The sequence below is a fragment of the Anopheles funestus genome, chromosome X (assembly GCF_943734845.2).
Source record: "Anopheles funestus chromosome X, idAnoFuneDA-416_04, whole genome shotgun sequence".
NCBI lineage: Eukaryota > Metazoa > Arthropoda > Insecta > Diptera > Culicidae > Anopheles > Anopheles funestus.
The window spans coordinates 10,799,199-10,822,060 of NC_064597.1; the positions used below are offsets into that span (position 1 = coordinate 10,799,199).

The following is a 22,862-nucleotide window of genomic DNA, read 5'->3' on the forward strand; positions in this document are numbered from 1 at the left end:
GCTTTTTACTTTCAAAGTGCTTTTTGAGTTTAAAATATTTAAATAAAATTGTATATTAAAGTTGTAATTTTTTATGTTAAAAGGTGAAAATGAAAAGTCCAGGCTAAAATCAAGTAAATGTTGTTAACCAGTTTAGGCAATATAAGAAAAATGCACCAATCCATGCTTGCTTCGTTCCTTTTCATTTATCATCCACTCTTCTATAATGATCTTTATCAATTGTTACTTTTTCTCTTCTCATATCGTTGTGTTTTTTTTTTGTTTTTTTTTTCATGTGTTTTATTTTCATCTGTGTTTTATGTTATGTTTTCCGTTCCGGTGCAAGCTTTCTTGCTATTTAATTTATTATACTTGAATGTTTCTGTCTTTATCTACAATTTGTCACACATTCTCTAACAATTTCTCAGCATTATTTTGTTTACATTACATGAGAATGTGGTTTTTACAGTGCGTCGGTCCTAACCGCAAGGAGGGAAACTGATAAGCAAATTCTCGATATTTCTCGAATTGTTGCGAATTGAAAGCATAAACATGATATTGAACATGTTTTGAGCAACATTTGCTGTTGAAAACACACGGTTCATAATGGTTGTTATCATAATTACAATTACATCCTCTTATCGTTTAACGTTTTCACAACAAACAGCGTTTCGTAAGCTGCAGAAAATAAAATAAGGTTGGTATGTACATTTAAAAATATTTCAGAAATAACATTAATTTTTTCAACATATTCAACCTCAACTTAAAGAAAATCTAAAAAAAATTAACATAGATTTATGAAAACAGTAAGAAATTTAAATTCACATTCCAAAATAAAGTAGTTTATTTAGATTTAACTAAAACTAAAATTAAAAATATGTTTTGGGAAAACCTATTTTTTGTGAAAATTAGCAAAATTTTATAAATTGATTTATATATTATATATATAATGCGAATCGGATGAATTAAGTTTCTTTTCACTTAAATAATGCTTTAAATAAAACAAAGAATAAAAAATAAAAAAAAATTAAAAAATTAAAAAGTTTGAAAATTTTGTAAGGCTATAGCCTTATTTTTTTTTTGGGAAATTTGGCAAAGCTTATAAATTGATGTATTTTAATGCGAATTTGCGTAGCACCTTCTTCCAGCACACACCTCGCTTCAGCTACACCTGGAGATCACCACAGCAGACATATTCCCAGATTGACCACGTTCTCATCAATGGAAGACACTTCTCGGATATTATCGACGTACGTACGTACAGGGGAGCAAACGTCGACTCAGACCATTTCCTGGTTATGGTTAAGTTACGCTAGAAACTGTGCGTAGCCAATGAGCTGCGCTATCAGCCCACACCAAGCGTTGCCGGAGGACACCACCTTCGAGGCGAAGTCCCTCAATGACCATTGGCGTATGATGGAGCAAGCCATCAGCAGCAAGACCGATCGAACTATTGGCCGCGTAACACGTAACCGGAGGAAGGAATGGTTTGATGATGAGTGCAGGCGAGCACTATCCGAGAAGAACGCAGCGCGTACCCGCATGCTCCAGCGCGAGACCAGGCAGAACGTGGAAGACTACAGACGACTGCGAAGGCAGCAGACCCGACTCAGGACAAGAAGCGCAGCTTCGAAGAGTTGAATGAGTAACTAATGCATCGGCTATCCCAGTCGTCAGTTCTACAGGATGTTGAATGCGGTACGTGGCGGTTTCACTCCCATGACTGCCATGTGACGCAACGAGGAAGGGGATATCCTGTCGGACAAGCGAGAGCTGATCGACAGGTGGATGTGCTACTTCGACAGGCACCTGAAAGGAGCAGATGCAGGAGAGACTGAACCAGACGCAGGAAGCAGAGGAGAGCAGTATTACGACAGGCAGCAGGATGACGAAGTGCCCCCGCCATCCTTGGGCGAAGTCATCAGTGCCATCAGTGCCATCAAGCTGAAATGCAACAAGTCACCTGGCATCGTTGTTCTGGAAGCCGAGCTGTTCAAGATGGGCCCGGAGAGGCTTGCCGCGATTATGCACCGGCTGATCGTAAGGATTTGGGACCAGGAAGAACTACCGGACGAGTGGAAGCTGGGTGTCATACACCCAGTGTACAAAAAGGGCGATAGACTGGACTGTGCTAACTTCCGAGCCATCACAGTCCTGAATGCTACCTACAAGATCCTGTCCCGAATACTCTTCTGCAGACTTGCGCTCCTTGCCACAAATTTCGTCGGAAGCTACCAAGCTGGATTTGTTGGAGGCAAATCGACCACCGACCAAATCTTTAGTCTACGGCAGATTCTCCAGAAGTGCCGAAAGCACCAGATCTCTTCGTATCACCTGTTTATTGACTTCAAAGCAGCCTACAACTCCATAGATCGGTCCGAGCTATCGCACCCAAGCAGTAGTATGAATTCCCAGGGTAACTGGTACGACTGTTGAAGGCCACTATGGACGGGGTGCAGTGCAAGGTGAGAGTATCGAACATGCTGTCGGAATCGTTCAAGTCTCACCGGAGTCTGAGGCAAGGGGACGGACTCTCCTGTTTGCTGTTTAACATTCAAGGCACGATTTTCATCCGTTCTCTCCAATTTCTCGGCTTTGCGGATGACATCAATATTATTGGACAGACATCTGATTGAGGATGAATGCGACGAAGACAAAGTACCTGCCTGTCGGAGGCTCTGACGGTGATAGAGCCCGACTCGGGAGCAGAGTATCATTTGACGGCGAAGATCTCGAGGTGGTAGAGGAGTTCTGCTACCTTGGTACGATCGTAACTTCAGACAATAACATGTGCTCCACAAACCTAGAAGACCTAGAAGACTCCAGCAACACACGAAGTGCACGATATATCGCACACTGATACGTCCGGTAGTTCTCTACGGATACGAGTCTTGGACTAACAGAGGACACCAATACCGTGGACTATCTTTGGCGATGTGTGCGAGCAGGGCGTGTGAAGAAGGAGAATTAACCACGAGGTATCTGAGCTATTTGGCGGTGCAGATATCCTGCCGGTTGTCAAAGCCGGAAGCATACGGTAGCTGGCGCACGTGACCCGTTCGGCACGAGACGTAGAGGAGCACAGGGTGCTCTTGGGCTGGATCAGGTGGAGTCAAACCCTTTCGGAGATCTGATACAGCTTAGGACCGAGTTTCCTGGAAACCGATTTGACGACCTGGCCATGTCTTCATGACGTACTCAACCCTCAAGCAGGCCTGAAATGATGATGAACATCCTTTTTGTTTCACTTACTTTAAACAAACAATAAAAAATTAGAGAAAATTTTGTTAAGTTTTTTCTCAACACCAAATTTATTTTATGTTTTTAAAGCTTATTAAAAATAAATTATGTTTCGTTATGCAAAGCACACTCAAGTTAGTGGAATAGTTGAAATTCTTCTCATGTTTACCCACACTCTTTTTTGGGCTAAAGTCTGAAACACGACCCCCCCCCACTCACGGGCACTCATTTGAGTGACTTTTTTTCGTGCAGGGTGGTTCGAAATCGGTTGCGTGTTTTTTAATTATGTTTCGAGACACAGACACCTGAGGGCATGGCCGTCGAAGAAGAAAATGTAGCCATTGGTGCCATCTATCGACCACAGGTCACAGATTGGCGATCCGTTGGAGCTTTCGCGAATAGCTCCGGCCACAGACATGGTAGCGATTAGTGGTGCATGGAAGAAATCTAGCCACAAGTGCCATCTAGCCATGGCCAGAAGAAAGTGTGGCGATATCTTGGATACCGGCGGAGCTATGGGGCAAAGTTGGGCCAAAAATGAGGAAAATTTTGCGGTTTCACAAACAGCGTATGGAACTTGGTTCCTCGATGAATAAATCACTTTTCACTATGCGAAAACCTCCTTACAATTTAATAGTAATTGTAAAAAAAATCAAATTCAGGCCACATTTGATAGTCTCCGAACCACCCTGTACGAAAAATTGACACGCAGATGAGTGACCGTGAGTGGGGGGGGGGGGGGGGTCGTGTTTCAGACTTTAGCCCTTTTTTGCACCGGAACTCACCGTTACCAAACCGGTAGCTCACGCATTACGAGCATCGAATGAACACTTGCATCATCTGAACACTGTACGGCAAATCGCTGCGTCACCGCACGGCGCTAAGGTTCATCCGCGTCAGCTGTACGCAATGAAACCGCGTCTCGCACCTTGACCTCCACGTTTGCTTCAATCCTACCCAATGATGCTGGTGTATAATTCGCACAGCCGGTTCATTGCCGGTTCCAAAGCGGTCCCGCTTGCTGAATCATCATCACTCATCGATACCGGGAAAGTATCATGACGTGTTCGACGTTCGTTCGATGTGTCGCCGATCGGACGCTCGATTCGTCGGTAGCTGCAGCTACAGCTCGTACCTGGGGGTGCCGCGGTCATTTAGCTATGGGAGCGAAATATCACTTCATCGTGAATACATATGGCGTCAGCGATGTGATAAGCCTGCGGCCATATCTTGCCAAATCATGCCCATTTCCGCCTTAGTCATGCTGGACAGTACAGTGACTGGTTGCAATATAGGGCAATTGCAACAGCAGGTGCAACCTGATATTGGTCTCATTTTGTTTTTTTGTACATAAAAAAAAATACTACTCAATCATTCTATAATGTTGCAGCCGATCAGGAAAATGTGTCACGAGCGAAATTTTACCCAAAAACGAACCGATTCGTGATGCAAATTGACCACGAGTGTGCGATGAATCACGCCTGCAACTTTTACAATTCGGATTCGGTATTGAGTCATGGGTGCTCAGTAAAATATTTCAAGAAAAACAAAACTATTGCAACCAGTTCACGTTCTGACATCAGCGGAAATGCAATTGTGGAATGACCCAATCTGATAGTAAAGTTGCATTACTATAATCAGAATTTTTTTACTTTTTCATTTCCTCAAGTGTCCCTTCCTCTACACTTCAACTACATGAACTTTCCTGTAACTATACACGTTATTCCATTGAAACTGTCAGCCATTCTTCTAACGCACAACTACGCACAAGTACAAGATGAGATGCTGTTTATAAAACGGGGTTGGGGGGTGAGGACTTCATGTAGAAATCATATCACAAACAAACACGCGGTGCGTCACGCGCGTCCGTTTAGCGAAACGTCAGACACAGACGAATGGGAATTACGATGACGAAATCATGATCAGCTGTTTTATTACGCCAACGTCTCATACCCATTTGTACGCGCGTGTTGATAGTTTGTAGTGCGCAATTTGCGATTGAGATGATGCGATTGATTGTTGTGCATTTGCGAATTCCCGGACCATACGTGGTAATGTAAGCCTTTTTGGGTGAGTAATCGTCCTGCCGTCTTAGACGGCTAACTTTAAGAAAAGATGAATAATCAAATGGAATGATGGAATTTCCGACCACCCCGCCAAACCGGCAACCAGAGACACACACACAAACAGCATTTTGTGCAATGACGCAATCTTGCTCTTTTTGTAGAAATCTCTCTCTCTCTTTCTCTCTCTCTCTCTCTCTCTCTCTCTCTTTCTTTCCTATGTTCGTCATGGATGAGATGTAGTTATTACACGTTTAAACTATTTTATGATCGGACCGAAAACAATTGTTCAATTGTTTGTTGTAGATTGGTAACGCTGTAACGTTCACTAAATGAGTAACGCTTTTTTTTGTTAAGAGTTCTTAAGAGAAACTTTCTGTTTTTAAAGTACTCAAGAAAACGAACGTCATCTGTTGTAATATTTGTGACATTCGATTCCAAGCGTTAAAACGTCTAACAACATCGTAAAACCTGTACGATCATGTTCGGCGTACAATGTACGCCGGCTAACGCCATAGTAACGGCTGTAACACGTGCGTCCGTTTGGCGCTTAGTTTCACCGAACTCACCAAAAATTGCGCAATGTTGAATGTAGGATGTCGAACGAGGCTTTTTATTTCAATAAAAGTCCTCTAACTAAGGTGTTTTTTACCACAAACAGTGATCTATCTCTCTGTCGACAAGACTTCTGTTAATTCACTTGTTTCGACAGACTAGATAAACCATTGCTGGCAGTGTGTTTGTACGCGTTTTGTGGATGTAAATCACTCTGTAAAACCACTTTTGCACACTTGGATTTACGTTTAGTCACTTATTGCACACATTCCAAACAAAACGGTTTCACACGAACTAACCACTTAATGCCCATTCGCGGGTTTTGTAGGCTTCTAACAACTGGTCCACGTTCCACACGGACCAGTTGATCCAGAAGCTCGTGATGAAATAAATGCAACCGCTAGCCGAAGCCGCGCTTTTATCAACCACACACATCCTACATGCGTCTAGCGAGCGGGTCACTCACGTCCGGTCTGAGCGATTTGCAGATGATTCATCCGTTTTCCCACACGCAATGTGAAGTTGTGGTCTGAGTGCTCGTGCGCGCCTCTGATTCATCTGGCACGCTAAACCCTCTCATGTCTAATGGTGCGTATTTTATTGCCTTTTAAAAAGCCAACGAAAACTTCACTCTTGTTGGTTTTATTTCAATTCAATTTGTATTATTATTTTATTTTAATTTTTCTTCATCTCGTTTTATACACCCTGATATCTGATGGTGGTATATACGCCGGAAGGTATGCAATATATTTTTTAAATCACGTATAATATATAAAATCTCGTAATTTTGAAATGATTGGGTGAAGTAAGCTAAAAAGCATCGTAGAAAAAATAGTAGATCAGAGGATAGTTAATCCTCCGAGCGGGATTTGATACCTGGTCCTGTCGTGTAGAGACCAATGTCGCTACCATTTCGCATTTTTATCGAGATTTATAAGTCCAAGATTACACTGGAACGCCGATTATCCGTGCTTCTCGGGACTCGGCCCCTGCCGAATAACCGAATATCACGGATAATACGCACAACTCTTTTTATAGATAAATATTAGTGTTTAGTGCGTAATGGGTGAACTTTTTTATAAAGCGAGATGTTAATTTGCTTAGTTGCAATTTGCAAAATAAATTTGTTTTTATTTTTGGTCGAACTTGAGACAATTGTATCATTTCCTATTGAAGCTTCTATTTCTTGCCATCATCCGTTTTGTATTTTATATGTCAATTCGCCTTTGGAACTGTCATTTCCGAGCTGCACGGATAATGGGACAGCCGGATAAAAGGTACCCGGATAATCGGCGCTCCATTGTATATAATGAATTATTTCATTAGAGAGAAGATAAAAATATTTCAAAAAAATAAACATTTCATAAATATGGTTCAAGTCATATACTTTATTTATTTTATTAAAGTCTTATATACTTTACATAACTGATCCTAATTAATTTTTAAAAAATGTTAAAAGAAACACGTTTTCAAAACAGTTCCTTGTGCTCTTAAGGGTTAGATCGGGTTTCCCATAGCAGATGCGTGAGAGTTGTTTTTCCTTTCTTCTGACCTACAGCCACTGCCGATGCCACTTTCCTTCACCGGTGTCATCGTGCCGGCATTGGTTCGGTACTCCAAAAAACAAGAAAACCGTGCATGAACATGCAGCACAAAGGGAACCCATGTTCCGTCAAACATGTAACGACACGTTTGGGCACGCTTTCTGCACGTAGACCCATCCCGTGAATGTGGGAACTGCAGAATTTGTACCGTTTCTCTTTATTTTTTTATTCGTTTTCACTCTCTGCATGCACTGTCCTGCAGGAATGCGTTGGGTGATTTTGAGTTTCGGAATAACGTATCCCTTTCTGCTAACGATCGTCTTTGCCAATTGTGTAACTGTGTGTATGAGAATCTGGCCGTGTGGTTGTCCGTTACGCGCCAGCAAAAATGTGGACCATTTCCGGACGCGTGGTGTTGTTTTCATTACTGGGTGGTAGTGTTGGAGAATCCATTCTTAGCACACAAAAAATATTCCACCACTCAAGCAGATGCATAAATTACCACCACTTGCTCACCCGTTACGAATTGGAACGGTTTTAATTTTTCCATGATTTATTGAAATTATTTTTCTAACGAACTATTTATAAATGGTATGTTAATCACAATATTCTACTGTTGCACTCATGAAAACTATCGGAAACTTCACTCCGTTTTTGCACACCGTACTTCATATTCCTCTCATCGAGCAGGATGTGTAACCTTGAGTACATGGGAAAACCCATTTTCCACCAAGCTGATTGATGGATGAAAAGTGAACCGATCATAGCAAAACACTTTTGCGTTAGTCATCAATACGCGAGGAGCATATGAAGTTTTTTGATTTATTTATATGACCTTTATTTCCATTGGAGTATTAGTCTTCAGATTTATTGGTGAATATTTGTAATAGAATTTATCGAATTACTAGAGAGATGCAACTCAGAAGCACAAGAATTTTTGAGATTTTTTTAAAGATAAAATATTTATTATATTAGTTGGGTTTTTATTCCGAGGTAGATACTTTAAGAATTACTTAAAAAATTGAATTACCTCTGATCCTTCAATAGACAAAAAGTTCCAAGAATTTCCAGCAAAATTGCCTCATAAAGAGTACTACTTTTGATGGCTATTTTGCATAACGATTAATTCTTGGCTTTGTGAAAATACTCCACTAACCGTGTAAAATCTCGTATAAGGAATATTTGAGGAATTGGAAACCTTGAAGAAACTTTGAGTTGATATCAAAAGTTCCGTAGCTCCTCAGATCTATTATCTGCTCCTTGTATTAGAGATCCATTTTCTCAATAAATTATTAGCTAGAAAATAATTACTAAACGCAAATCAAATTCCCATATACACCGACAAGAGAGCCTCCACAGAGCCTCGAGAGAGCCTCCACAGCCTCTTTTAAGTTTATTCTGCGCTATTGAAGATATAGCTTCCAGGGTTGGCGACTGTTACGCCATGAAGTACAGTATCGTCTGCAGTGCCATGTAGAAATTTGGTGCCATCGCACCTACGAATGCGAAGAAGCGTGCCGGTTGTGGGACGACAACGACGGCATACACGAGCGTGTGAAGAATGCGCGATACTGCCACCGCTCGGAACAGATTGACTGCCAGGAAGGGTGCCGGATTGGTCAACAGGTACAGGAATCCGATCACGAAGAATGGTAGAATATTTTCCAAATCGTTCAAATGTGCCCTAAAAAAACGAATAAATAAGTTTCGCTTAGTACTGACTTTGTTACTGAGTTGAAAGCCACAGAAGACGGCTAACTAACCTGCGCACACGCTCAACATCCGGATCGTCTAGCTTTGGCTTGAGCTTCTTGCTTACCGCACTGGCATCCTCGGGATTAGCAAAAGCCTGTTGTAAGGAGATTAAACGGACAGCGGGTTAATGTGGAACAAATATGACTTTACACAAACGTCAGCTGCATCATGGTGGGCCCCGACCCCCATCGTATGTACCATCTTCCGGACACGAGTCAGTGATGTTAACGGTGACATGAGTAACATTTTCACTACCAGCACCGCCGACCAGAAAACGTACGATCGTAACGCTACATCGTTAACCGTCTCGAAAACACTCGTCATACTGCTAGATTTGTAGAACCGTTTTTTTTTTTGCAAAAAGAGGGCAACAAACAATTATTCCACAAGTATATGCGGTCCAACAATAATTTACAACAAAAACGACGAACACTTGTCCAGGACTGACGCTCTTGAATGAACCACCAAAACTCGTTTTAGCCCCGAAAAACATTCACAGCATCTCCAGCACGCATCTGCCATCCCTTTCCAATGGGAGTGTGTTTGCTTTGTCTGGAGCGTGGTGTTAGACGACGGCAAAATTTCGAAGCCGTTCCGTAACGGTGAGGAGAAAGTTTGTCTTTCTATTAATTATTTCACAACTAGCTAGGCGTATACAAGGGTAGACGCATTTTATTATCTACTTTCCTCACCAAAAAGAAAACCTTGCTTAGAGATCTTGGCGTTATTTCGTTTAATAAGAGGAAGTTACAGAGATTCCTCAATAGTCATATAGGGCTTGCTCCTATTAAAATTTTAAAGGGTTCAGAGTCTTTTGTGCCTATTTTGAAGTTTTTAAAAAATATATAACCTCGACTATTTAATGTATTTTCTAACTCCCATCGCATACAGCACTGTATCGAATACCAATTGACTTAACCCTGACCGTCTCCAAACATCGTTAAGTTTACGATCATTATGCGTCCGTTAGTGTTTGTGTGAATACGCGCCTCGGTTCCGTATTTGCTTTTGAAGCAATAGCAACTCACACAACCAAACAAACTGGGAACAATAACAAAAAAGAACCGTTTACATAAACAACCAGAGAAAACATCATGCCGCGCCATACATATGTACGTTATACTGACGCTGAAACTTGTAAGAAAACTATCGCCTATCAGAGGGGAATTATTATTATCGCTTATTTTCTTCTAACTATAAGCTTCATGAAACATTATCGCAATATTCTTTCCAGAGACCGATTTTCCTATAAACGGACTAAGCGATCGCGTGGGGCTCCCGGCTTGAATCAAGCACCAAGAAGACGCTTAGGTCTCCGAGCTAGTCGTTAATGTATTGTAGTCTTCCCTCGTCCCCCTCCCCCCTCATAAAGCTTCGTCACCGTCAGCATATTTTTGAGGACTCCGGACTCCGGGGCCCAGAGTTCTCTCTCTCTCTCTCTCTCTTTCTCTCTCTCTCTGTTCTTGGCTTAACAATTCCTAAGGTCATGCCGGCCATTTCTGGCTTAATAGACTTATTTTATCACGCAGCCGGGCCCCAAGGGGCTAGAGGCTCCAACAAACGCTCAGGGCCTCGGAGAAGTTAGACCTGCAACTTATTATTTCGCATGAAAACGCATTATGTAGCTTATGTAACGCTAATCAGCCATTACTTACTATCGTTTAACATTCAACCCCCTTCTACAGACTGTTCTGTTTGCAGCTATACTGCTTAACCCTTATCTGTTATCGATACAAGTGAATGTTGTTTTTCTTTCGCGATAAAAAAAGAACATATTATCGCCTTCGGACATGGATTAACGCGGAATATCGCATTAAACTGGAAACATTTGTAGCGATAATTAGTGAAGAAAATGGGATAACTTTGGGGGGAAGAAAATATATTGGCATGGTTTTTTTTTCATTTTGCTGTTTGATAACGATATCCAGAATACCTGGAGTTAGTGACAAACCATGAAAGGTAAAATATTCCCTTTTCCTTCAAACAGTCACGCTTAACTAACCACTGTAACAAATTGTAACTCCCTGCTACTCGTTGCAAATTGATTGAAGAATATGTTATCCACAAACGCACCTTGTTCTTGAACCGCAGCAAACCCGTCAGCGGCGACATTAGCAACATCTTCGCCGCCAATACTGCTGACCAGAACACGTACGCTTTGAACACATCCGGATTGATAGCGTCGAAAGGGTTCGCCATGTTGGATTACAAATGGAGGTTTCACGTTAATACGATGGTACACACCGCACCGAGTTGTGGGATGCCAAACAGATCAATTCACGGACGACACTATACACGGAAGTTAGCAACCGAACACTGCCGCTTGCCGAAATATACTGATTTGTATGAACATCATCATTACCGTCATATATCCCCACCTATAAACGGACCGCTCGAGTACATCGTGTCTCATATCTCTCCACGTTAATCGACAAACATAGCGGGACAAAAAAAAACAAATCATGCGATCCCAGTTGTGCTATGAACGGCTTACCACGCTAATGACCTTCAGTCAGGTACCGAAGTCGCGAGGTTACCACTTGAACTAGTCGGTATAGAAATGACTCGACACTTTAACGAAAGATTTGAATGCTTCTATTGCGAACTAATATTGAGGAATATTTGCCATTATTTATCTATGAAGTCCAGCGAACGGATGTAAGGTCCGGATGGGATTTGAAAAACGATCCTTTCGCGTAGAAACTTCACAACTTGCCCGATTTACTGTTAATAGCTATAATTTACAGCTTAATTTGCTTATTCGTAACGGAAAATTTAAATTCAAAATCACGAAGCGTTTTCCAAGCGTTTCATCGCAAGCGTTTCGCACACGAGATCGATTGCTTCGGTTGACAGTTGTAAACATAAACAAAACATTTTACCGTGTTATGCACAGCAAATGGGTACTCGCGTATGCTCACTTTCTAACATATGCAGATTTTGTCTCTGCTTGGAACAGGAAAAGCTATTACCATTCTCGACATTAATCGATAATGCACTTACCGTACAGGATATACAACAGCTAACTGGCATACAGGTAGGTTAAAATCCTTCATTGCTACCACTTCCTCTCAAGTGTCTTGCTTAATGTTTACATTCTTTTTTTTTGTAGAATCTAGAAGAAAACACTTCTCCGTACGTAGTGTGTGAAGATTGTGATGAAACGTTAAATAAGTTTGTAACGTTTCGTGACAGCTGCTTAAAGAATGATATAACGTTTTGGCGGATTTGTACGAAGCTAAGCGAAGACGGGACAATCGACACAAGCCACGAAGATGTGCAGAACGATGGCACGGAAACGAAAACGTACACCATTCTGTTCGATAGCTGTGACAGTGAAAATGAAAATATCGAAGCTACGGCTAGACAACGGCCGCAGCTGAAAAGGAAACGAAAACATGTAATATCAGAAGACACCGGCAAGAAGCTTTGTGAGCTGTGCGGTAGTTTCGTTTCGGAGCTTGGTGCACACCGGCGCATACACACGAAGGAAACTCCGTACATCTGTTCGTACTGTGGTATCAGTATGACACACAATTCGAATTTACTACGCCATATCGACTCAGTGCACTTAAAGCGTATAATTAAGCGGTGCGAAGAATGCGACAAAGGTTTTACGAGCTATTTTAGCTACGGTTCACACATGGTACGTTCTATGGAGACGATCGGCGTTACTAAGCGTTATTATAATAACGTTTCTATGATCATTTCTTCTTGTAGCGATCTCACCACTCAACCGAGAAGAAATACGAATGTAAAACGTGCTTCAAGCGATTTAGTCATCATAGTAGCCTATGGTTACACAATATAAGGGCACACATGGATGAAAGAAAGTTCAAATGCACCATTTGTGGTCTGTCGTGGAAAACAAAGTAAGGTTTGCTATGATTTGTTTGTTTTTTGAAGTTGATTTTTTTACATCGTTTTGGTACAATTCGTTTGGCAGGGAATCACTCAAAACACATGAACGATCACATTCGTCGGAACGACCGTTCACTTGTCAGCATTGTTCCAAAGCGTTCAAAACTCGTTACGGTTGGAAGTCGCATGAGCTAACGCACTCTGGCGTTATATTTAGTTGCCAGTTTTGTGACAAAACCTTTCGTTACAAAACACTCATCAATGCACATGTTCGTAACGCTCATCCGGATGAGAGTCAAACAACGAAATGAGTAAGTATGTTGCGTATAAGTAGAGTATAAGCAAGGCACTAGAATAAGCACACACTATAAGGCAGAACGATTTTCTCGAAAGATTTATTTGTGGGAAAGACAAATCGCACTGGTGATGTTAGAAACGATGTGTTGTGCTTTGTTGTACCGGAAAAAGAAAACACTATCTATCACCTCAAACGGAATACTCTTAAAGGAAAAATAGTGCTGTCTTAACTGCCATGTAAGCGGTTGCTGCGTATGCAACACCCCACGAAAGACCACGGGCCGGTTGGGGGATAACCACTACGGCATACACGATCGTGTGCAGAATACGGGCAACAGCGACCGCACGGAACAGATTAATTGCGATGAACGGTTCCGGGTTGGTCAGCATATACAGTAGACCGACGGTGAAGAAAGGTAGAATGTTTTCCAAATCGTTACGATGGGCCCGACGGACACGCTCCACATCCGGATCGTCAAACTTGGGCGTAGCACCCTTCTTCGCTGGTGGAAGATCTTCCGGATTAGCAAACACCTGTGCAGGGGGGGAAGGAAAGGTGAAATATTGTGAGAAATGTTGCTTTAAATTTAAAATCTTTTTTTTTTCATTATTATGTCACTTATATACGAGCGGAACCAATATTTCACGATATGATTTTTTCAAGGTCAGTCGCGATTTACGATCATCACGATATGTGCAAGTCATGCTGAGTCGTAATGCGTGAATGCATCCCGCTTCTAACTGTTAGAAGCGTATGTGCGAATACGTGGTATTTTAGTATTGGTTACATACGCGCGATACGGCGCAACTTGAACTTGAAAGTCATCCCCGGTATGTGTTTGACCACGTTGCTCTAACACCTAATTATGCTTGTTTAATCATCAATACAAGAAAGAGAGAAGAGAAAAATGTGTAGGGAAAAAAGGACAACAATTTATAATTTGTGTCAAAAAAAAACACTTTCACTTTGTTGATTGTTTAAAAAATTTAAGTGTTTCTTTATAAAACTTTCATAAAAACATTATCATTTAAACGTTATACTTATAATACGAGAACAACCAAATAACTTTTACTTTTTTATTCGGTTTTCCTTTCATCATGTTTAAGTTTGTAAGATTTAGTTAAGCATTTTTCCAACAAATTTTGTTATAATAAATTTCGCATCTGACATTGAGCATATTTATATTGACACCACCTTCAAAAATAAATCTTTCTTTTTACTATACAATGTGATATAATGTATATTACACATTATTACATCTTGAATGATATTCGCTTTATCAAGCTAAAAAAGCGTTATCACGTACGCACACACTAACAAACAGGGCTATCACATCCCTACGTCAGCCAATCAATAGCCGGCGTGTATTTGGAATGCTGACATTGAAACATTCGTTGCATAATCAGGGTGTCGTCTGTTCTGGTTCCTGATTCCTTTCAGCCACTAAATCACTAAATAACAATCCTTACCTTCTTGCGGAACCGCTGTCTGCCAGTCAGTAAGGACATGGCGAGCATCTTCACCACCAATACAGCCACCCAAAAGATGTACGTACGGAGTACCTCATCGTTGATGTTTTGCAGCAAAGACGTCATGTTGATTGTTGGTTGGTTGGTTTTTTTAATTGTAAAAGTTTGAAGCGATCCTGTTGATCGTGGTGTTTCACTGTACAGGACGAAAGTAAAGTAAAATAAAGTGTTAAATGTTGATTTTTTAAGCACTTGCCGTGGCGTTATTGCTGCCTGCCCTTACCTCGGTACAACTGCAAATGAGAGAATACGGACACGAGACCGGTGGTGTGCTCCGTTGAATGTCAAGTTCCATCTGGTGTGTAATTGAATTCACTGTTCACGACTACACTGGCAGAAAAATAGCCGGAACACGCACACACGATAGAGGGAAGCATACATACACCCCGACCGGCAAATGCGTGACGCGTAATAAAAAATGAATTTTGTTTATCATTTTACGTCATCATGAGTGTTTTTTTTTGTCTATTTTTGCTTCACTGTTGATGTACACATACCATTCTTGCTGTATTCATTCACACAGCATTTATGATTCTAAAATCTTTTATAATGACGAAATGAGAATGGTGTAATGTCATTCGTTTTGTATTGTTTTGTAAATTATAGAAGAGTTTTTTTCATAAATATAACAAATAAGGTTTAATAAGGTTCATTTTATCGCTTAAAAGGTATTTAAAAACACAAAGTAAAATATACTTGACAGTTAAAAACAATAAACCAATGAATGTTTCAGAAAACGAGTTACGTAACGCAATGTAACGCAATTTGGAATTTGAAACATAACCATAACTAAGACATAATTAACTAAATTAAGCAAAAAAGGTAACAAAAGCTTTACAGCCAAATCTTTATTAAGGAACTAATCTCACTTTATCTGTAGAATAGAATAGATTTACATACATATATGTTCGGAAAAATATTTACTGCGGGGGTACCTTCATTAAAAGCGTAAATGAGTGATTAGTGTTACGGAACCAGTTTATTACAGTTTATTCTTTACATGACACTGCAAACGAGAGCACCAGCTTACAGAATGAATAAACATATTTTTTTCTTTTAATATTAGTGTGACTTACTTACATTCTATACTTTACTAGAAGCGTGATTTTATGGCGATATGTGTAAGTTTCAAGTGCGTTTTTTTTTCTTCATTTTGTTTTTCTTTTTTTTTCATATTGTAGCTGTTACTTGCTATCACAAAAATTGGTAATTAATCGAACTTTTTTTTTATCGAACCTGCATTTGATGCCTAAGTAAGAGAGTTTTGGGGGCGTCTTTCACTCAGACAATACTTATGCACTTTTCCACCGCTTATGCTGTAAGTCGATCGCGTTTTACATCTAGCATATTATTCGACACGGTATACGGTGCGTGGCTTTGCCATGGCATTATTTAGCTTCCACGTAACATGGTTTGCGCTTACTTAAAAAAAAACAAAATCACTTCACTTCACAGCATTGCCGCCGGGTTTTGTGGTTCCGTCGATCGGATCGATGCGTGCCTTTCGTACCTTCAACTTTACCCACGACTGCGTAGGGTTTCGTGGTTCACGCCATAACTTCGGACCCTCCTTAATGCATACGGCAACACCCGTACACGGCGGCTAAAAGATGAGATTATCGAACCACTGCCACTGCTTGCTTTGCTTCTCGTCCACGACGTACGATAAGCATTTGCCTTTGCTTCTGCAAAAAAAGGGGTGAGAGAGCGTGAAATGTAAGTGCAAAAAAAAGATTGCTTTTTCCTTCCCTCCCTCGGAAGTACCTTTTGGTGCAGTTCAGCTTGGGATGTTCGTAGCGGAAGCATTGTGGTTTCAACAGATTGAAGTACGTATAGCCGATCTGGCGGGAAACGAGCGTGTTGGCGTTCTTCAGACAGTTAAAAAATTGTTTATCACAGTCACAGTGCGAGCTGGCGAGTAGCGAGGGGAAAACAAAAAAAAATGGCGTATAAAACCGAAAAACGATCAAACGAGGTTCAGTTAATCGGCAGCGTATCGTTTGCAATGCACAGTATCGGATCGGATTACTCATGCGTGTTCACGCACGATATGATTGCCCAAAATCAAATGCTTTTTCCGTGTGTCACAATTGGCATTGAATGGCATTGAAAGAGCGAGCGTGGGTCAGATGCAACCCGTTTGTTCGCCGATCAGGTGTGCCAATTTCCGGTCATTATGAATCCGTTGCGGTTGGAAGCAACTCGAAAGGGGAGATGAAACAAAAAATTATCCGAATTCTGATGAAATCTATCGAAATTTAGTCTTGACGTATTTGTGTTTATCCACTCGAGTATGCCCCTGTTAAGGGAAATGCAATTAGAATGTCAAAATCGATACATTTTTCCGCATTAATCACTGTACCACATGTAGAATTTAAAAAGTCTCAAAGCTATTTCTTCATACGGTGCATTAATATCTTTAAAAATGATTATCAACATAGTGATTGCATACATTTAGGCGCTGCAAAACCCTTAGTTATAGCACATTTTTATCACAGTAAACAATTCAACTTAAAACGCTTTTCTGTGTATTTTCTAGTTTCGTTCAGTTGCGAAAACTCAATGATCATGTTTGAGGTTAGGCAAAAAACAAAATCTGCCCCTAAAGAACGTCAAGAATTTTCCATTCACCTTCTGCATCTATGTGTGACGACCATGGCTACATTAATTAGCCATGGTGACGTATGGTGATGTATGAATAGACAAAAAAAAACGAACGAGTGTATTCGCAAGTTGAAACTTAAAAGATGATCATGGTCTTGAAAATTAATTTTAACCACCTTGTATAAACCTTGAAAATTTGAAGCTCAACTTTAGAGGAACTTATTTGTTTTGTAACGCTTCACGCGGGGGGCAAACACTTTTTTTTGTCGACCATGCAGTCGACCTTCCCAATGAAAGGTTACCGTCCCAAAGTAGAAGATAAAACACTTCATCCAAAAAAACGTTAAAGTTTTGCATTCGAAAGATGAATCAACCGACAGAAGCGACTTTGTTATACATACCGCGTAAAGTAGCCATTGTTTTTCAGCCGGTTAAACTGTTCGCCGGCCGCAATGGTGATGGGGCAGAGATCGTGCGCCCGGCAGCAGGTGTCGGTCAGATAGAAGAACCCGATGTCGTTCTCACTCTTTGCCTGGTTGCCGTCACCGCACCAGACGGTGCCCGGATAGATCGCTTTCACTTTGCGCTTGAAGGCGTTGAACAGTGAGCTGATCGTGCCGGAACTACCAGCCGTTGTACCGGGTGTTTTGGTCGTACCGCTACCACCACCGCCGCCAGGTGTTTGGCCCAACGCGCCACCAGACACCTGTCCTATGTCCGGTCCGTTCGCTGCATCTTCCGGTGCCGGTTGCAACTGGCCGTCGTTCAGCTGGGATGGAATGTTTCGCAAACCCTTGGCCGTGTTGACAAAGTGTGGCCGAAAGCGGTGCGGTATGATGCGCTGCAGGTGTGATGATAGTCCGGATGGTCCTGTTGTAGAAGTTGTACTACTGCTACTACTGCTACCGCCACTACCACCCTTACTCTGGTACGCTTCAATGTACTGATATACGCCAAATCGTTGCAGCATACTACGGACGAACTCTGAAACACGTGACAAAGACGGTGCCGCCGTCGCCATCACTACCGGTTCAGCTGCGCGTGTGCAGTGTGGCAGTGCGTGCGTGTATGAAACATACCAAATCCGTATCCTGCCGGTACGCCGTAAGAAGTGCAAAAGAGAGAAACCTTTTCAACTGTCCCTCTACCTGGTAGAAAGTGTTTTTTTGATAAAACTTACCACACATCATGGTGCAGCATCCAGTGTGAGGATAGGAGACGAAGAAAAGGGTGATGTATTGAGGTGTATTTGCAGTGAAGAAGAAGGAAGGAAATTGAAGTGAGAAATTAAAGTGAGGAAATTGAATGCTTTTCCATTTAGAACCTTTTAAAGAAGAGCTGTTTGCCTCTTAAACTCTTAAAACGTAGGAGAGAGTGCATTAAATAAGGACTAAGATCCGATCTGAATCTGCATGCTATTGGGAAAATTGACGATCTTTGGTAAAAACGTTCGCCTTCTTAATGGCTTAACGACCTCTAATGTCACGCCGGCCATTTCTGGCTTCCTAGAATTATTTTACCGCGTAGCCGGATAGTCCTTGCTACGTGTGTGCGCTCCAGATGGGATTTAATACCCAGTCCTGACGTGACCGGGCCGCCTCAAAAAACGTTATCTTTAAAGTAAAAACGTTATCCTTAACGAATCGAAAAGAAATTGTTCACTAGAACCTTAAGTCACGCCTTCTTGGAATTGTCTACTCGGCTCACTGACCTCTGTTAAGAATTCTCCATAACGAAGTCTTTCTTGCCTAAGGCACTTCTTCACTATTTGGAAGGGTGATGTCTAGCTGATGTCTAGAACAATTACTGCTGTTTGAGTTTCGGTCGTTCTCCACATATTGGAGAATTAATCATAAATGTCAAATCGAATGTATCTGACAGACACTAAGTGTCTACATTTTGAAGAAAGATTCGTCAGGAGTTACCTGACATTGAACTGCTGTTCGAGTTTTGGCCTTTCTCCATATTGGAGATTTAGTCATAAATGTCAAATCGACTGTAATCTGATGGACACGAAGTGTCTACATTTTGAAGTAAGATTCGTCAGGAGTTACCTGACATTGAACTGTTATTTGAGTTTTGACCTTTCTCCATATTGGAGATTTAGTCATAAATGTCAAATCGACTGTAATCTGGTGGACACGAAGTGTCTACATTTTGGAGAAAGATTCGTCAGGAGTTGCCTGACTCTGTCCACAACGGGATAGTTACAAAAGAAGACACAATCCTGGATGCACCAGAACTCGTATTAAAAATACGAAATTTGCTCCAGTTTTTGTGTCCTGAAGTGCGTACATTAAACGCAGAAGAAGAATGAGAAATGAAACATTACAAACCACCCATGGAAAAGTTGCAAAACAGTGCATGAGAAACCTTTTCTTTTATTAGCACAGCCTAGGATCTAGCGTGTTTACGGAAGCTGGTGTCAGATGGTGTTGCAATGTTTGCCGAAGTGGTTCTGCAACGCCAACCGGTAAATAGAAAGGAAAGGAGAAAAAAGGGTAACCCAGTTCTAATCCAGTGAAAGGGCGTTTAATTGAATGGAGAAGAGGGGGTCAGTGCTGTTGCAGTAAAAATCTATATTGGCCACCATGACGATCGGGCGTTACGAGCCGGTGATCGAAACTGTTTCAAGCAAAAGCCCTCCGAACCGCGTGCTATATGGAGCGCACCGATGATGCGACACAGACGCCTTCACCGCTTTCAAACCCGTTCAGGTGCAACGGCCATTTTGCAACGCTAATAATGCTCGGTGGCCCCAACGTTGTGGGGGGGGGGGAGGACAAGGTGTATTATGTCGTGGCGTTTGTTCGAACTCGATGTATTGTGTTCGTTTGTTTTGTTGGTGGCCAACCGTGCACGGTGTGGCGAGTCTGTGGATGGCATTATGCCAGCGGCATCCATAAGCACAAAAATCAACCGTAACACCCGGCTGCAAAGCTGAATGCCGTAGCCTTACCTTGCGACTGAAGGGCCGCCGTAGCCGGGTAGTAGCCGCCCGTGTCTCCTAGTTCGCCATTAGTAGCGATGTGGAAGGTAGCGCCCAACGGTGTACGCTGGAATGTATATCGAGATAGGGTGCGGTAAATGCAGGAGTTTCTATGGATCAAAACACGTCGTAAAGGTCGAGAGCTTCACTGGGTATCGGTTGTTCGATAATAAGGTTAGATCTTTGTTGCTCAGAGAAAATGTCACATTCTCGTTGATAATGCTAATGCGCTCGTGTCGTGTACATTCCATACACCTAGACACATTCGATCAGGATTGATTAATTCTTCAATGTATAATCAACGACAGTATGTTCATGTCATGCGGACATGAGTAATGAAGACGTGAGTTACTGGTGCCGTCAACAAGTTTGAGAACAAAGCAAGATGCTGAAGGGAGATCTGATTTTTCTTTATAGCTTAGAGACATGAAGTTCCATACATTACTTCTTCCCGTTCTTTATATCCCGTCAGGAACTCACCGAGATATCACTGGTACTCAATTTCTCGTAGACACCTTCATCCCTGTACCTGTTCGTAGTAGTTCTAATGCGTCCCGAAACGAAAGGCTTCACCTCTATCACACGATATGGGTCCGGACTCAAATCTGAACCACCCTCCACCAGCCGTACTAGCTCACCACCGTCCTCATCGTACCGTTCGGTCGTTTTGCCATCGTCATTCCACCGCACCGGGTACAGACTGAACTCCTCACCACTGAATCCTTCGTCGTACTTCAAGAAACGTGCATCCCGTGAACCGGTACTCGCTTCCGGCACGGTATCATTAAACCTTACACCGGTTACACTCGTATCGATGGTAAGGATCACCGTCAGAACACACAGTAGTACGCGCACCCTTAGGGACGTCGACACCATAACGCACATCGCGAGCGACTCGAGGACCCAGCAGCACTACACCGTCGACTGTAAATGGGTCGGAGGAAACACTTGCAAACGACACAACGCCACGTACGGTACGAGGGATCGTGGCGCTTTATTCTCATTCTCGCACGCTCGATCCTAGGTATGCACCAGGTGGTTAATTGCAGTGCAAATGCTCTCCCGCGCGCGCACACACACACAGCCCCGGCGAGAATATGCGCGTGCCTTCGCCTCGGCCGTTTCTGTCTCCACCAATGTCAGATGCTGCGGAGACTTGCCGTGTGTCTGACAGATGGTACGATCAGATCGCGGAAGAATGCCTGCAATTACTGAAGACACCATGCCATATTAGGCATCTCCAGATACACAAACACACACAGACATACACTCTGAGTTTAAACAAAAACTGAGAACTCAAACTCCACCGACCACCCCGGAAGACACGAACGTCCTTCAAAGAAACACATAAAAACACTTTCCTGACGAGGCACTTGGCTGTTCTAGTACAGTGCTGGATCTAGTTGATAGCGGTTGACAACGGCCGTCTTCTTTCTCTTTGCCGTCGTAAGCAACGTTGGTTGATCGTTGGCGAGAATGGTTGTTTTGTGTGTTCGTTCTTTGAATTTAGCAACGACACCTAGACACTGCCTGACGCTGCTGTTTGGTCATCTTGAGTATGGGCGCACCTCGGTGTAGCAGCACTGAAGAGCTACCAACTTTTCCACTGCGTTCTGACCGAGGGAAAGCACCGCACTGACGAGGAACGAGCTACGACAGGCCACCACAACAACACGGCCGCCACCAAAAACCGAATCAACAACAACAATAGCGTAACTGACCACTGTCTGCCCGCGTCCTCCAGAGCGTGCGATGGTGCGAAAAGTGCACGCCTCAGTGGAACAAAAAAAAAACCTTTACGTTTGTTGTTGGAATGGTCTGTACGGACGCTTACGCACTAAAGTCACCCACTTGTCTGACCTAGTGTGCCTACTCCAACTGTTTAGGAGAGCCACCAGCCGATCACTTCCGGACTGAGGGTTTTTAGCCAGTGCTAGCCCTTTTAGCGCGTTGTATTACATTAGAGAAATATTAATGTTTTCACCTTTCTTGCGTGACAGTCGTCTGGCGTACGCTGCTGCGTAACCGCGCAACCGCTGTCTGTGCGTGACCACCTAACACACCGTAGCCAAGCGAACGATCAAAGTCAAATACGCCCAGCCCAAAACAAAACAAAAAAAATAACGCATCCTGGCTGCGTGCCGGTAGTTTTTTTTTATTTTTAGGCGAAAAACCAAACAGAATTAAGCCCCGTTGCTAATTAACACGCTCCCGGAAGAGAGTTTTGCCAAAGGGAAAGAGTTAACCGTTGGCACAGGCTTTCGCTTTCGAGCCCAAATGGTTTTATTCTTCCATTCTTAATGGCAACCAATTTACGTGCAATGTGCATGTTATAACAATAGCACACATGTTATATATGTTAACCGGCAACGGGGAGCATGTGTTCAATTAGTAACGCCCGTTTGAAAGAGAAGCAATTTGAAAATTATTTGAAATCAATGTAGC

General features: G+C 42.3%; 4 protein-coding genes across 9 annotated transcripts; 1 reads left to right on the top strand and 3 right to left on the bottom strand.

Moving 5' to 3' along the window:
• Nucleotides 1-8,707: 8,707 nt before the first annotated feature.
• Nucleotides 8,708-11,491, bottom strand: LOC125771765 (microsomal glutathione S-transferase 1). 2 transcript variants are annotated; one of them, XM_049442729.1, is made up of 3 exons: nt 11,210-11,491; nt 9,145-9,230; nt 8,708-9,065 (listed from the first exon to the last, which is right to left on the bottom strand). In XM_049442729.1, exons 1-3 carry the CDS (start codon nt 11,333-11,335, stop codon nt 8,819-8,821), a joined length of 459 nt encoding a protein of 152 aa, XP_049298686.1. In that variant the 5' UTR covers nt 11,336-11,491; the 3' UTR covers nt 8,708-8,818. The 2 variants fall into 2 exon arrangements, with proteins under 2 accessions (XP_049298686.1, XP_049298696.1); XM_049442739.1 differs by lacking the exon at nt 11,210-11,491 and adding an exon at nt 9,335-9,600.
• A 339-nt stretch (nt 11,492-11,830) lies between these two features.
• Nucleotides 11,831-20,956, top strand: LOC125771746 (zinc finger protein 43-like). 3 transcript variants are annotated; one of them, XM_049442714.1, is made up of 5 exons: nt 11,831-12,173; nt 12,249-12,782; nt 12,857-13,008; nt 13,083-13,308; nt 20,890-20,956. In XM_049442714.1, the coding sequence occupies exons 1-4, from the start codon at nt 12,036-12,038 to the stop codon at nt 13,306-13,308; spliced, it is 1,050 nt and encodes a 349-aa protein (XP_049298671.1). In that variant the 5' UTR covers nt 11,831-12,035; the 3' UTR covers nt 20,890-20,956. The 3 variants fall into 3 exon arrangements, with proteins under 3 accessions (XP_049298671.1, XP_049298663.1, XP_049298655.1); XM_049442706.1 differs by lacking the exon at nt 20,890-20,956 and adding an exon at nt 14,736-14,838; XM_049442698.1 differs by lacking the exon at nt 20,890-20,956 and having other exon boundaries at nt 11,832-12,173; nt 13,083-13,317.
• Nucleotides 13,377-15,173, bottom strand: LOC125771770 (microsomal glutathione S-transferase 1-like). The gene is made up of 3 exons (XM_049442753.1): nt 15,048-15,173; nt 14,765-14,960; nt 13,377-13,828 (listed from the first exon to the last, which is right to left on the bottom strand). The coding sequence occupies exons 2-3, from the start codon at nt 14,888-14,890 to the stop codon at nt 13,499-13,501; spliced, it is 456 nt and encodes a 151-aa protein (XP_049298710.1). The 5' UTR covers nt 14,891-14,960; nt 15,048-15,173; the 3' UTR covers nt 13,377-13,498.
• Nucleotides 15,998-22,294, bottom strand: LOC125771727 (uncharacterized). Of its 3 annotated transcripts, XM_049442687.1 has the most exons (5): nt 20,898-22,294; nt 20,388-20,484; nt 17,830-18,463; nt 16,589-16,735; nt 15,998-16,509 (listed from the first exon to the last, which is right to left on the bottom strand). In XM_049442687.1, the coding sequence occupies exons 1-5, from the start codon at nt 21,300-21,302 to the stop codon at nt 16,428-16,430; spliced, it is 1,365 nt and encodes a 454-aa protein (XP_049298644.1). In that variant the 5' UTR covers nt 21,303-22,294; the 3' UTR covers nt 15,998-16,427. The 3 variants fall into 3 exon arrangements, with proteins under 3 accessions (XP_049298644.1, XP_049298637.1, XP_049298628.1); XM_049442680.1 differs by having other exon boundaries at nt 15,998-16,735; nt 17,830-18,412; XM_049442671.1 differs by having other exon boundaries at nt 15,998-16,735.
• Nucleotides 22,295-22,862: the final 568 nt, after the last annotated feature.